The sequence below is a fragment of the Struthio camelus genome, chromosome 15 (genome assembly GCF_040807025.1).
Source record: "Struthio camelus isolate bStrCam1 chromosome 15, bStrCam1.hap1, whole genome shotgun sequence".
Classification (NCBI taxonomy): domain Eukaryota; kingdom Metazoa; phylum Chordata; class Aves; order Struthioniformes; family Struthionidae; genus Struthio; species Struthio camelus.
The window spans coordinates 16,424,969-16,438,704 of record NC_090956.1 but is presented as its reverse complement, the minus strand read 5'-3'; the positions used below and the strand labels follow the sequence as shown (position 1 = coordinate 16,438,704).

General features: G+C 43.7%; 1 protein-coding gene across 18 annotated transcripts in view; it reads left to right on the top strand.

The window, feature by feature from the left end:
• The window catches only part of RBFOX1 (RNA binding fox-1 homolog 1), a 1,498,714-nt gene that overhangs the window by 681,532 nt on the left and 803,446 nt on the right, over positions 1 to 13,736 (top strand). For all 18 annotated transcript variants that reach the window (XM_068908988.1, XM_068909002.1, XM_068908998.1 and 15 more), the window contains one exon: positions 13,553 to 13,615. In XM_068908988.1, the coding sequence (XP_068765089.1) occupies positions 13,553 to 13,615 (63 nt within the window). The remainder of the gene's footprint in view (positions 1 to 13,552; positions 13,616 to 13,736) is intronic.

The following is a 13,736-nucleotide window of genomic DNA, read 5'->3' as shown; positions in this document are numbered from 1 at the left end:
GGGTAGATCTGTGGAAGTAACTAGTGTACTATATAATATACTGTGTCTTTTATGGAGCAACGTTTGGGAAAATTCTTTTCAATTCTTTTTCAAGAAGCAAAAGGATTCTCAGAAATCTTTTGAAAACAGCAGCCACTTGTCATTGGCCACAGTTTTTTTGACACTGTGAGGGGTTTCTATAAATAATGTGCAAAACTAAATGTATCAATATACACTTCTGAAGTTAAGCCCGCCACTGGTAGCTAGCAGAATTCAATCCTAAATCTGTATGTTAAAATTTTTGCTCCCTATGCTTTGAGGAAAACAGTCCAAATTCCATGAAAAGTCCTGACTTTTTTATTTAGCCCCATATTTTTAAATCAAAGGTTTATTTATATTTATTTATAATGAATTCAGTTATTTTATACTTCTTCACAAATTACAATATCGGGAAGTTTCAGTTTGTTATCTTTAGGAATGTGTTAGCAGGCGGTGGTTAGGAATGTGTTAGCAGGCGCCCCCTGGGGGCGCAGGCGGCTCCTGGGGGCGCGGGCGGCTCCTGAGGGCTCAGGGGGCTCCTGGGGGCGCAGGCGGCTCCTGGGGGCGCAGGGGGCTCCTGGGGGCGCGGGCGGCTCCTGGGGGCGCAGGGGGCTCCTGGGGGCGCGGGCGGCTCCTGGGGGCGCAGGGGGCTCCTGGGGGCGCGGGCGGCTCCTAGGGGCGCGGGCGGCTCCTGGGGGCGCGGGCGGCTCCTGGGGGCGCAGGGGGCTCCTGAGGGCGCAGGGGGCTCCTGGAGGCGCAGGGGGCTCCTGGGGGCGCAGGTGGCTCCTGGGGGCGCGGGCGGCCTCTGGCGGCGCAGGCGGCTCCTGGGGGCGCAGGCGGCTCCTGGGGGCGCAGGGGGCTCCTGGGGGCGCGGGCGGCTCCTGGGGGCGCGGGCGGCCTCTGGCGGCGCAGGGGGCTCCTGGGGGCGCAGGCGGCTCCTGGGGGCGCAGGGGGCTCCTGGGGGCGCAGGGGGCTCCTGGGGGCGCAGGCGGCTCCTGAGGGCTCAGGGGGCTCCTGGCGGCGCAGGCGGCTCCTGAGGGCTCAGGGGGCTCCTGGGGGCGCAGGCGGCTCCTGGGGGCGCAGGGGGCTCCTGGGGGCGCAGGCGGGTCCTGGGGGCGCGGGTGGGTCCTGGGGGCGCGGGTGGGTCCTGGGGGCGCAGGCGGGTCCTGGGGGCGCAGGCGGGTGCTGGGGGCGCAGGGGGCTCCTGAGGGCGCAGGCGGGTGCTGGGGGCGCAGGCGGGTGCTGGGGGCGCAGGCGGCTCCTGGGGGCGCGGGTGGCTCCTGAGGGCGCAGGCCGCTCCTGGGGGTGCGGGGGCCCGCTGGCCTCTACCTTCTGTTAGCATGTTGGCAAACACAGCGTGGCGTCCTGTGCTGGTGGCTGACGCGCTGTGGAGCAGCGCTGAACAAATTCAGCGTATGGATTTGGACTCCTTTGATAGGCAGTTTTGCAGGAAATCTTGCAAATATGCAGGGGGAATAACGAAGTATTAATCATGGGAGTTATGTGAAGTAGCAGCGTAAAAAATCTTTCCACAAAGTGAGACCAGTCATTTTCAAAGGTAATATGGGGAGTTAGAAAAGAAACAGCACAATTTAAATATGAAAGGCAATGAAATGGAATAAATCAAACTATAACTGTAACAAGGTGATTTAGTGAGATGTAGTTAAGGTGGATGCAATATGATTTCAAAAGAAAGGGGTACGTTTAGTAATAGAAATTGTAGGTATTCAAAGCTAAATACAAAATAAGTAAAAGTTTCTAAATGGAGCTAATGTTTAGTACCAACATTTTCAGTGTAAAAGTAATAGGCATTTAACTATAACTGTCTTAATTTTAAACAGCCTCCTACATGCGTATACAAACACTCACATGGGGGGGGGTGGAAAAAAAGAGAGAACAAGTTGCCAGGTTGTAGTAATGTCAAAAAAACATTGAAAGGGAAAAAATAAATGGGCCGTGACAGTATACTGTCGTTGTAAAATAAGCAATGAATGTTTTACTGTGAACTAAGCAATATTGGGTGAAATAAAAATGAATATGATGAAGAATGAAAAAAAATGTATCTACTGCCTGGGAGCTAGAAGCTTGTTCTATATGATGGATAGAAAATAATAACAATCCAGACTTTATCAAAGGATAATAGCAATTGCCATTGCTGGGGACCTAATATGGGGCTAGTTATTCTGCTGACGTAGATGCAATGTTCGTGTAGTATGCGTCAAGGTTTTAGAGCCTTTTCAGTGAGTGACTTTGGCTTTCACTGCTGACGTCCTAGGTACAAGCCGTAAATTGTCTAAAATTTGGGCAAAATCTCCATTGGTTTAAAGCAGTAGCTATCTGCCTCAAGGGATTTTGTGAAAACAAAATGTATACATGGTTTCATGTATTCCTCTATCTCATTAGCAAGGCAAAAACTGTATACACAGGGTACCTATATTATAATTAAAGCATGCTATTTTTAAGGCATGCTTCTTTATCAGTACCTAAACATAGAATAAAACTTAATTTTCTCATTCCACTGTTCCCCTCTCTAAATGGGAAGTACTGATATTTAGAAGAATCATGATCTCTTTTTAGATTAAAAAAATATATATTCAGAATGAGCTCTGCACTGAAGGTTTGTATGCTGGGCTTGTCAGCTTGTGAATCTGTGTTATTACTGAGCTTTATCCTTGAGTATATAGCTTGCAGTTCAGTTTGAATATTAAGTGTCAGGCTGAAATGCATTGGTGAGAGATTTTGCAGCAACCAGCAGGTTCCTATTCCAACCTTTAAAGCCTGTGACCTCTCTTCATTGTTAAGTGGTCTTATTTCACAAGCGTCAGCTTCCTGGTGTGAAGCTCTTGATGCCGTGAGTGATGGTGAAGGTACCGTTGCTCACGGTTTGTGAATTTTTTAGTACACTGAGAAAGGTTACAGGTGAAGTTAACATTGTGTGGAGCTGGTTACTCAGAAATGGGACAGAAATAAAGAAGAGAAACCTTTGGCGCCTACAGAAGCCTGTCCTCTTTGTCTGTGGACAGAGTACGCCTAGGAAGAACTGTAATGAAAGAGACTTTTTCTTTACGTATTGCAAATCTGGGCCAGCTGGTTCTGCAGAGATGTACGCTGGGTGCCTGGGCTAACGGGAGCATCCCTGACTCTTTTGGTCCCTGTTTCCCCCATGAAGCTCAAAACGTGGTTAGCCAGGGCAGGAGTGATGGGTGGGCATGGGCTCGCCAGGCAAGCGCGGTGTTGTCTCACGGCACATCCGCGCTTCCGGCTGGCTTTGCTGCTGCCCGGGGTCGGCCACGGAGCTGCAGCATGGGATTTGCGTGGTTTTTCTCTCTACTGTGACTTTACATTTTGCAATCACAATCAATTACACTTAGCTGGAAGCAACCAGGATTTGTTACTTTGAAAAGAGACCCAAGGTCCTCCTGTCTGTCTGAAGTAATATGAACAGTAACTCAGTCTCTTATATCAGTCGGAGCCATTATGCCTAGCAGGAGCGAATCTGCAAATGGCAAAATAGTATAAATGCTCTATGTTTGTTTCTTTTTCGTACTATGATAGTATCTAAACAATGAGAATACCTCTGGTAAAATTGCTCAAGATAATTTATGCCCAAAGATGTATAATAACTTCTGCCTTCTCCATAGAAATCTGCTGTGAGATTTTTTTATTTTGTTAATTAGGCAGTGTCTTTCCACAAGACTTCCTGAGCCTGAGAAACGCTTATTTGTGGTTTTCTTGCTCTTGTTTCTTATAGTACAGTTCAGCCACGGTACGTTGATGAGAGTGAACGCTGTATCCTTTACAAAGTCTTACCTTGCCTCGCTCCAGCATTTGCGCTCCCTTGCTCGCCTTGTGCCGACCTGCTGGCAGAGCAGCTGCCTGCCTGAGCGGCCGAGCCGGCAGGCGCGCCTCCTTGCGCTGTGTGAGGGCGCGCGGCATCGAGATCTTGGCAATAAAGCACTATTGCTGGTTTTGCTTGTGATGTTTAGAGCCTGCCTGTTAGAATGCCGGACGTGAGAGGTGCTACCAGAGTAGCAATGCTGCTGTAGGAGTTTGTTTTCTCAGAAGCAGCTCCGTATAGCAGCAGGTCCGCCAGTGTTGTGAATCTGATACGCACTGCCTAAAAAAGTGGCCTTTTCTACTTCACGTCATAGTTTTACTTTTCCTTCAGGGTTTGTAATATCCTCCTTTATGGAATCAGTGATACTGGCAAAAGACAATTTGTATCTCTGCACGAAAAGTCTTTATTAAAGTAGAGGTGAAAGTATAAGCACAGGTCGTTGCCTTGAGCCTGTGGTAACACCGGGAGGAGAGAGACAAAGTCAGTATTAAGGTAGCAACTCTCCATAAAGGCACCTTTGGCTTGCAGGTATAGCTTCCTCTCTGCTTTGAAGGTAGCAATTTAAAATGATTTATGAGAGTTGTTTTTGTCATTTGTTTTACGTAAGTCTGCTTCTGTGTGTGAAGATTTTTGAGAGCACGGTCTTTTAATGGTCTCATATAAACATAAGCTGTGGCTTAAGCAATGTGAAGTTTATACTTGCAGATGTGCTAGCCATGATGACCCGGCTGCTGCGGGGAAGGACAAGGTCCGGTCTTGGGAGGGGGTGAGTTGCCTGTGGCATCTTACAAGCTGAGCAGTTTAGCAAATAGCAGAAGATAGCTGTTTTCTTTATGCTGTTCCTCCAAACAGGATTAAATGCAGGTTTTCTGTGTCCGTGCGTGACTGTAAAGAGTGTTGCAGTACTAACGAAAAGGGTATCTCAGCTCTTCATAAAATTAAACCACTTTGAGTGCGTAGTCGTTACTGTCTCTGATTTAAGTCACTCAGTTGCTTTATTCTAGTTATAGACTAGTGATTAGTTGTCTGAAGAGAAGCTGTACAGAGTGATTTGGGGTCAGTGAGATAAACTTTAAATGCTTGTATCAGGATGATTTAACAGCAGCTTTACCTAATATTTGCCATCTCTGCTGCTTCTGCACCGATTCCAGCGCGGTGTGCCCGACAGCTTCAGTTCCCCGGGCTCTGGGGAGCTGCCGCAGCCGCCTGCACGCGGCACTGCTCTGGGGTATCTGGAGTTAAAACAACGCCCCTTCCTCTAAGGAAGGCTCTCGCTGTTAATAAGACATATGACCCCTTATCCCTGCACCTTTGCTGAGAAAAAGCCCAGAAACTTGCCCGTCCATGAGAATGACGCGAGCAGCCCCGCTGCACGCCGTGCGCTGTTCGTCTGGGCGCTGCCCGCGATCCAGCCTGGTTTATGTGATTCTGGCGGGGAGACCGGACCCGTCCTAGAGCTGACATCCGTAGCGAAGCCGCTCTTCCTGAGGTGGATAACAGCCAGCCCAGCCCAGCCCAGCCGCCTCCGCCCAGGCATGGGTTGCTTGTATTCTCCCTGCAGAACCGTTTTCCTCTGGATCACAAAACGTGGGGTGTCTACCCAAGTAATGTTTGTGTGCACAAGAAACCTACTTCAAGCAGTGGAAAGTGCCGTGCCGCCTGCGTCGAGGGCTGGCGACTGCTGCGGGTGCCTTTGCGCTGCTCTGTGCTGCGTGCTCCTGCTCGCGGTAATACTCACTTTCCCTTCATCTGGCACTTAATTTCAGATGGTATTTATTAGCCTCTCCAACTTCTAGGCAGTCTCAAACTTTTTCATTAAAAAGAAGAAAAGAAATTAGGCAAGTGCAGCAGTCTTTTCCCGACATGTGAAATTTCTTTCAAAACTGCCTTGCTTAAACAGGCGTGATTCATTTCTTGACCTGTGATAGATGAAAGAACTATCATTTTCAAAATGGGAAATGTAAAAACCCTATTCTGAAAGTATAATGTTACTACTTTTTAGTCTTGATCAGTGTCAGGGTATTCAATGCTAAAAGCTCACCACTGTAATTGATAGAAGGACTTCTTTGCAGTTATACTTAATACTAGTTAGGCCTTTTTCAAATTATTTGGTTATGTCTGTATCTTCTTTTTAAGCCCTATACACTTGAATTTGTGATAATAATCTTTTACTCTAGCAGCTATGTAAGTGAATTGCTATGTCTGAGCATGTGGGTAATCTTGCTGATGTCCATGCTCACGTGCTCTGGTAGAACAGCTCCTAAAGAAGAATGCAAAAAAAAAAAAAAAAGGAGTAAGTCTGCGGAAAAGTTTTAAAACTGTTATTTGTTAAGTAGTAGATACGATGCATAGACATAGTAATAAAGACACATGGTGCCTGGGATTTTGCCACTCTTCTGCACCGAATTGTAAAATTAGCTGGGGAGCTGATTTGCAGATGCGTCTCATGAGTCATTAGTGAGCTCTCTTAGCATCAAAAGTTCGGAAAGACTCTTCTCTAAAATACTTCTGGAAAGCTCTTCAAGAATTTACACAAGTGAAGAGTCAATATATAGCCTAGAGGTATTTATTTGGAACTGCTTTTGAAAATATTTTCAAAATAGTTAGGTGAAACAATTTTTATTACTTTTTGGTTTTAGTATGTAATTTTTTTCAATTAGTCTTGATTCATTTCCGAAGTTTAATTTTCTTTCTTCTTTTATATAGAGGTAGTTTATTACCTCTGTGTATTGTACCCACACACAGAAACAGATAAACAAGTTGCTATATTTTTGGGTACAGCAGTATTATATTAGCAACAGTGCTTTTAGGTAGTCACATAAATGTAATTCTCATCATTCTGTTTCTAATGCAGCCATTTCTCCTCATTGGTTGCCCAAACCATGACTGGTATAAAAATGATTGAAAAGCTCTTTGAACATTTTTCCAATGCTCTGCATTCTTCTTCTTTTTCTTCTTCTTCTTTTTCATTTTTTCATGTTTTGAGCTTTGAGTTCTATAGATCTGATACATGCAATAGTGTAAAATATTGAATGATATTCGTCAGACTTTGAGCAGCTTGATCAATGCTCTTTCAGGTTGAAGATGCACATTTTACTACTGTTCGTAGTGGAATGAAAAGATCTAAGAGTTGTCCCAAGAAAGCCATGAAAATAAATGGTATTAGGTCATTATGAAACCTGTGGTCATTATTGCAAAGAAATATTTTACCTGCACATAGTGGTGTCGGTGATTACAGTAGTACTACTCTAATATGAGCAGCGGTTTGGTAGTTTGGCAAAGTGCTGACAGTTTGATGACTTCTGTTGAAAGCTTGAAAGCACTGGAGACTTTCCTCGTGGCCTCTGAGCATGCACACGGTCACAGTAAGTGATGTAAGACGTCTTTGGGTTTGGTACTATGAAAATATAATATGACTAGAGTTCTTTTCAGAGTTCTTTAATTTGAAATAAAGAAGCAAAAACATAATTTAAAAAGTACTGAGACAGGAATGAATCTCTGTCCCATATAGGCATGTAAAGGAGGGGAAACACATGAAAAGACCTTAAACTTTTCAGGTTAAAACCCCTGAAAATTTTATTTCTTTTTTGAAAATGCTTTAGGAATCTGCATGAAAGAATGTTATTGCGATCCAAAAGGAAATTGTTGTCCTCTCTGAGGAAATGATGTGCTGAGACAGAATTTCTAATGACAGCTATCTCCAATGGATCTAATGCTAAGTAATCCCATATATGGGGCTAACTGCAACAAAGCCTACTAGTCTTAGCATTTTCTTGAGATTACTTTTGCAAAAGGGGAGACCTGTTTGAATTCCCATTTATCTCTCTCTTTCTCCAGCCCCCCCACCCCGACAGGTTAGGCTGATGAAGGCTCCACGCATTTCTGCTGCTCTCACTCAGGAAGGGCGACGCCCCCTCCTTGCCTTCCTGTCCTGTCCTTCCTAAAGAGCCTGTGGCCCTCCATGGCAGCATTACAGTCAGCCACCATGTCCCCGTAATCACAATGAGGTCACCTGCACCCCGATCTCCACTTCCTCCTGATCATTCCCCATGCTATGTGCATTTGTGTACAGGCACTTCATGTGCCGATTTCCCAGAAGGAGTGCAAGTGTTTTCCCCATAGTCTTGTCTTGTAGGCACTTCCTTGCCTGCATGCAAATGCTTGAGGTATCCCCACTTGAGCCCTGCTGTGCTGACTGTGTGGTATGTATAACTCTCCCCTTCCCCCTTGCATTAAACTTTCCTAGTTTAAAGTCTTCCTTACCAGGTTGGCCAGCCTTTGGCGAAGATGCTTGTGCCCCATTTAGTGAAGTGGATCCCATCTCTCTCAAGCAGATATCAGCCTTCAAACAGGGTCCCGTGGTCACAGAAACCAAAATGCTGTTGCTGACACCAGCTGTGCAGCTGATAGTTAACTTGCAGAATCCTTCTACTCCTCCTTCTGTCCATCCCCCTCACTGGCAGGATTGAGCAGCAAACACCTGGGCCCCCACACCGCTGACCACTGTGCCCAGAGCTCTGTAGTCACGAGTGGGGTTGCCAAGGGCATGGCAAAAGACATGCAGGGCTGCCCCTAGCGGGATGCCGGGAGAGCTCTTTCCTTGAGGGCAGGAATGGGGCTGGAGGGCTCAGGTTCAGTCCCTGCCTGAGGTTAGGGGTAGGTTTAGGGGAAGAGAGAAAGCCTAGAGTGCCACATGGCGTCACAAAATCACCGATCGATTGAGGTTGGAAGGGACCTCTGGAGATCGTGTAGTCCAATGCCCTGCTCAAGCAGGGTCACCTGAAGCCCATTGTCCAGGACCCTCTCCAGATGGCTTTTGAATATCTTCAAGGATAGAGACTCCACAGCCGCTCTGGGCACCCTGTTGCAGTGCTCAGCCACCCTCTGAGGAAAGAAGTTTTTCCTTATGTTTAGGCTGAACTTCCTATCTTTGTTTGTGCCTGTTGTGTCTCGTCCACTGGGCACCACTGAAGAGTCTGGCCCCGTCCTCTTTACACCCTTCCTTTGGATGTTTGTACACATTGATAAGCTTCCCCCTGTCTTCTCTTCTCCAAGCTGAAGAGTCCCCGCTCCCTGAGCCTTTCTTCATATGAGAGATGCTCCAGTCCCTCAGTTATCTTAGTAGCCGTTTGCTGGACTCGCTCCAGTAGCTCTATGTCTCTCTTGTACTGGGGAGCCCAGCACTGGACCCAGTACTCCAGGTATGACCTGACCAGGGCTGAGTAGAGGAACAGGATCACCTCCCGCGACCTGCTGGCAACGCTCTGCCTAATGCAGCCCAGGATGCTGCTGGCATATATGTTTCATATATAGAAAAAAGGAGTATGATTTTTTTTTTTCATTGTGAGAAGAAACCTTCTCCTGTCAAATATTCATTAGAATGATCACATTGCATAAAATGGCAATAATGAATTGATGCTCAGAACTTACGATTTAACTTAATGGCAAAAAGTGCAGCTGGAAACGCTCAGTAAATGAGCGTCGTTCTACTTCTGCTAATGCTAATAAAATTCAGTAGGATTCTCTGTCTACATCGAGAACGCTAGAATAAATATCAAATACAGTTTATCATATTCCGGTTACATTTCTTTCTTTCCTCCTTTCCTCTTTTTTTTTAACCTGATGTTCTGAGGATTTCCTTTTAGTGCCTACGAACAGCTCCTTTTGACAGACAGTGCAAATTAAAAGATATGGCTAGGCAAAGGAAACTGGAACCCAAATATGCCCCCTGGGTTTTCATTTACAGTTAGAAGCTACAGACACAATTACTGCTGACAGAAATTCAGAAGCCAGTGGCAGAGTGCATGTGGCAGCAGACTCATGCCAGGCAGTAATTGGGAAGATTATTTTTAATCAGAGCATATCCTACAGCCCAAACATTAGAAATCTCTTGTAAGGCTGACAGGAAATTAAACTGAGACCAAACAAAAAAAAAGCCTCAAAATAGAGGTAATACGGTTAGAAGTCTAATGATGGCAAAGCTGACTGCTTGCTGTGTTTGGCTGTTATCTAAAGAGAATGACTTTTAACTTAAAGCAACAGATATCATTGTTTAATTGCATTTTAGAATTAAAATGATCAGATTTGATCAATTTTTCCCTAGGTTTTTGATCGAGGTACAAAGCAGCGGGTGTAAGAGTCAGGCTTAGGAATTGTGTGTATCTATTAGTACTCACTTTTATTTTTGCTCGGGGCTTTTACAATGCCTAAGGGAGCCACTTATCTGGAAAAATAACGTGAAGCCTGGGATACTCTAGGAATGCCTGGGTACGGCAGCTGGTTATAAAGGCGGGCTGGCCCCGAGCTGGCGCTCTCGGTGACCCTGCAGAAGAACCTCTGCCTGGGTGGGCTGCCGAAGCCGACTGCCCCGAGGGAGAAGAGGCCGCGTTTTTCCCAGTACTTTCCTGGGCCTCTTGCTAACGCCTGCGATGTTCATGAAGCCAGCTTTTCTCTCCTGAAGTAAATCTTACAACGTTTTCTTCTTTGCCAGCCTTGTCCATAAATACCAGGCAGGCTTTCTTCTAGCTGGCTCTCAGGTCTTCCTTCTCTTCTCCGTTACTGCTGTGGGTCAGGAAGGAAGGAGAGACCTGCTGAACGTTAGCTGCACCTTGAGCTGAAGAAGGGGTTGTCACTGTTGTGTGTGTGAGTCACACACGGGTGCAAGCAAAATGTTTCCAATCATATATTTAGTTGTGTGCGATAGGAATGCAAAGCAAGAGCCTACCTCTTGCTCTGCTCAGCCATATGACTTTTGTTGAAATGAAAACTTAGCATAGAAATACATGTTTTACGTTTCTCTACAAGGCTTTTTTTTCTTTCTTTTTTTTTTTTGAACGTATGTAGATAGTCTAAATGTGATCTCATATCGGTATAAAGAATAGTGTGGTATAACATCAAAGTCCATGAGAATCAACTGGGTTATGCTGGAGCTTGTAAATAGATTGCCAGAACGTAGGGTTTTTTTTAGTTGTTATTATTAGCTTTTGTTAGCTGTAGTTCCTACGACTAAAAATTGCTTTGTAATATCATACAGGTATGACTAACAGGTCATGTGTGCGTTGCTTAGATATTGTCTGAGTAGCTGAACAGCAAATAACGTATAGTTTGTAACGTGTGCGGTTTCTGCAAAGTTATCTACATGAGATCTTGAAATACGGAAAGGCACTGTGTAAATAGCTAATTAATACAACTTCATCAGTGTGTCTGCCTAGCTGGCAAGAGCCCCTCTTCCTTTGCAAAGAGCGTGGTCAGAAAGTTCCTGCTATGCGCTTAGAGCACGCGGGACTGCACGTGGGGGTCAGCTCTGACTTTGTCAGGTGCTTTTAGACCGTTGGTTTGTGAGAAATCCTCTCTTTTCATGTCATATTCAGATTGCTATCCGTTTTAAATAATGTCTGCAGTTTGTATAGCATAACCCTTTAACATTTCTACATAGAAGAAATTAAAGGGGATGAGTTATATAGTACTGCAGAATAAGGTAAAATGAATAATTACTCTAGTTAAATATTATAGCCAAGTTAATCACTTTGGAAGTAACTATTTTAACTCTTTCTTATGCACTTGTTCCAGTTTAATACAGCGTTACTTGATAAATGGTATACAACAGTGTATTCTTCATTCTTCCTGGAATTATCTGTGTTCCTGGAATTAATGTACATTGTGTTGCTGTGTGTATTCGCAGTTCCCTCAGTCACTACAGTTAATAAATGCAGGATAAATGAGGGATACCAGTAGTAGCAGTTTGGGCTATCAGGTTTCTGAAATGAATGACAGGTTACATCATACTAAACAGAAAGTCGACTTGGACTGTGTGGTCAGATATGAGTCTTTTAGAAAAGGAAAATTAATGTACTGTGGCCTAAATGAGTTAGCATTTTAATCGGTGTAAAGTCTAAAGAGTGTGAGCTTGCATTTGAAAAACTACAATGATTCCAAAGTATGAAAAACTGGGGCACTTGATAAAGAAATCCTGAGAGACTTAATTTTCAATTATTCAGGTCAGTTTTGTTGACCATGAATGAGTTTCACTCTGGCATTGCGAGATAGCCCAAAATCACAAGTTATTTTGAAGATATATGCTAATTTCTTAACAAAAAAAAACTTTACTCTTTAGAGATTTTTAAGAAACTCCTCATCTCATTAATTTACCTTGTCTCATACTCAGAGCTATCTTTGATCTCACACAAAGAGACAATACCCAGAAGGGAAGAGACGCAGTAGTTTTAATGTATAGTTGTAAGCATATCCATAAGCATATCCAGCTTTCTTATGCGAGCTGCCTTTTTATAGTATTTTTACATACTTATGGTCCAGTTTATTTCATAAAGAAAAAGAAAACGTGTCTTCAGCTCAGGAACTGATCAATGGGTTTGTTTTGGCAGTAAGAGCTCCAGGTCCTCCCAGGAGCCCCAGCTGTGGAGCAGGAACTTACCTGGATAGACACGGTCCAAAAGATGGTCCTGCACCAAGGAGGCCAAAACCCCCAGTATGGTTTCAGGTGTTGATTCTCCCTCGTTCAGATTCTAAAGTATTTTTTCTACAGTGTGTCTGATAGTTATAAAGTCACCTAACGTGCTTATAGCACATCCACCTTTCCGGTTGTTCTTGTTCTTATTATTGTTACTGTTATTTATTATCCTTAGTTGCATTAGGGACCTCTGCTACTGACTATTGATTTACTGATTTTTTTAAAATGAAATTATATATAATGTATTTTATGAAAAACAATGCAATATGAACACTGTTTGGAATTTTAAAGGAGGGGATAAAACAATATATCAAATTATATACTGAATATTTTCGTGATGCATAGACTTATGTCCATGATTTCTTTGAAGATTCAAAGTATGTTCAGTACCTGTATTTTCAAGAGTACTGACATCAGGGAGTATATAGTAGCACAAATGAAAAATGTTTGCAGGGAGAATCTGTTATGAAAAACAGGGTTGAGCTTACTATAACTGCTAAAATCAATGAATAATTCAGTAAAGTTTTAGATACCACCAGCTGCCCATCAATAAAAAGAAGTGGCATGGCGTAGAATGTTACCCTGTTTTAATGTACAGCTATGTGCAGGTACAGTGTATTTTGGATGCCCTCTTCTGTTTACATATTTTATGATTGTTTTTCTTTCACAAAATTGCTTGAAGTTGACAACTGAAAAATGCACACGAAGTAAATCACAGTTATGTGTTCCTGTTAAAACGAGAACATACATTGGGGAAATTTTTGAATTATAACCAGGCAAAAATGGCATAGTAATTGCACATCTATTTTACTAGGTAAATTCATCATACAAACATAGGATTTAGGTTTCAAAAAAAAACTTGCAAAGTGCCTGGCTAGTTTCCTCCTCTTTTTTATTGTCCATATCTATTGAATAAATAATAAAACATTTGTTGGTGTTTACGAGTCAACAATCAGATTTTGCAGTTGTGCTTTTTGCTACAAGAAAAATGCAATTATGACACGATAACGTATGTAACGCTGTTTCTCATTCCTTGCATAAAAATATGAGAGCTCAAGTAATGCCTATCATTTTTTGGGGTTTTTTTTTTTTTTTTTGGTAACAGTTTGAATCTTAAAGCTTACCTTAAGTATCGTTCACGGATGCCAGACAAAAAGAAGAGAGTTAAGATACAAATGATTTCCTGGGACTCTCTATTTTACAGTAAGGATGTCTTTTCTTTTTCTTAGGAAGCTACACAGAAGTCTCATGCAAGTGGTGCCTGTTGTTTTCCTGACCGGAGCCTGCTTTCTGTAAGTGCCCTGATCTGTTTGTTTGTTTTGTTTTTCTTGGAACTAGATTGCAAAGTCAGCTGTGTCCTCATAACGATAAGGAGATACTTTGGACTTCCCAACTTGCCTCACTGAGGGGGGA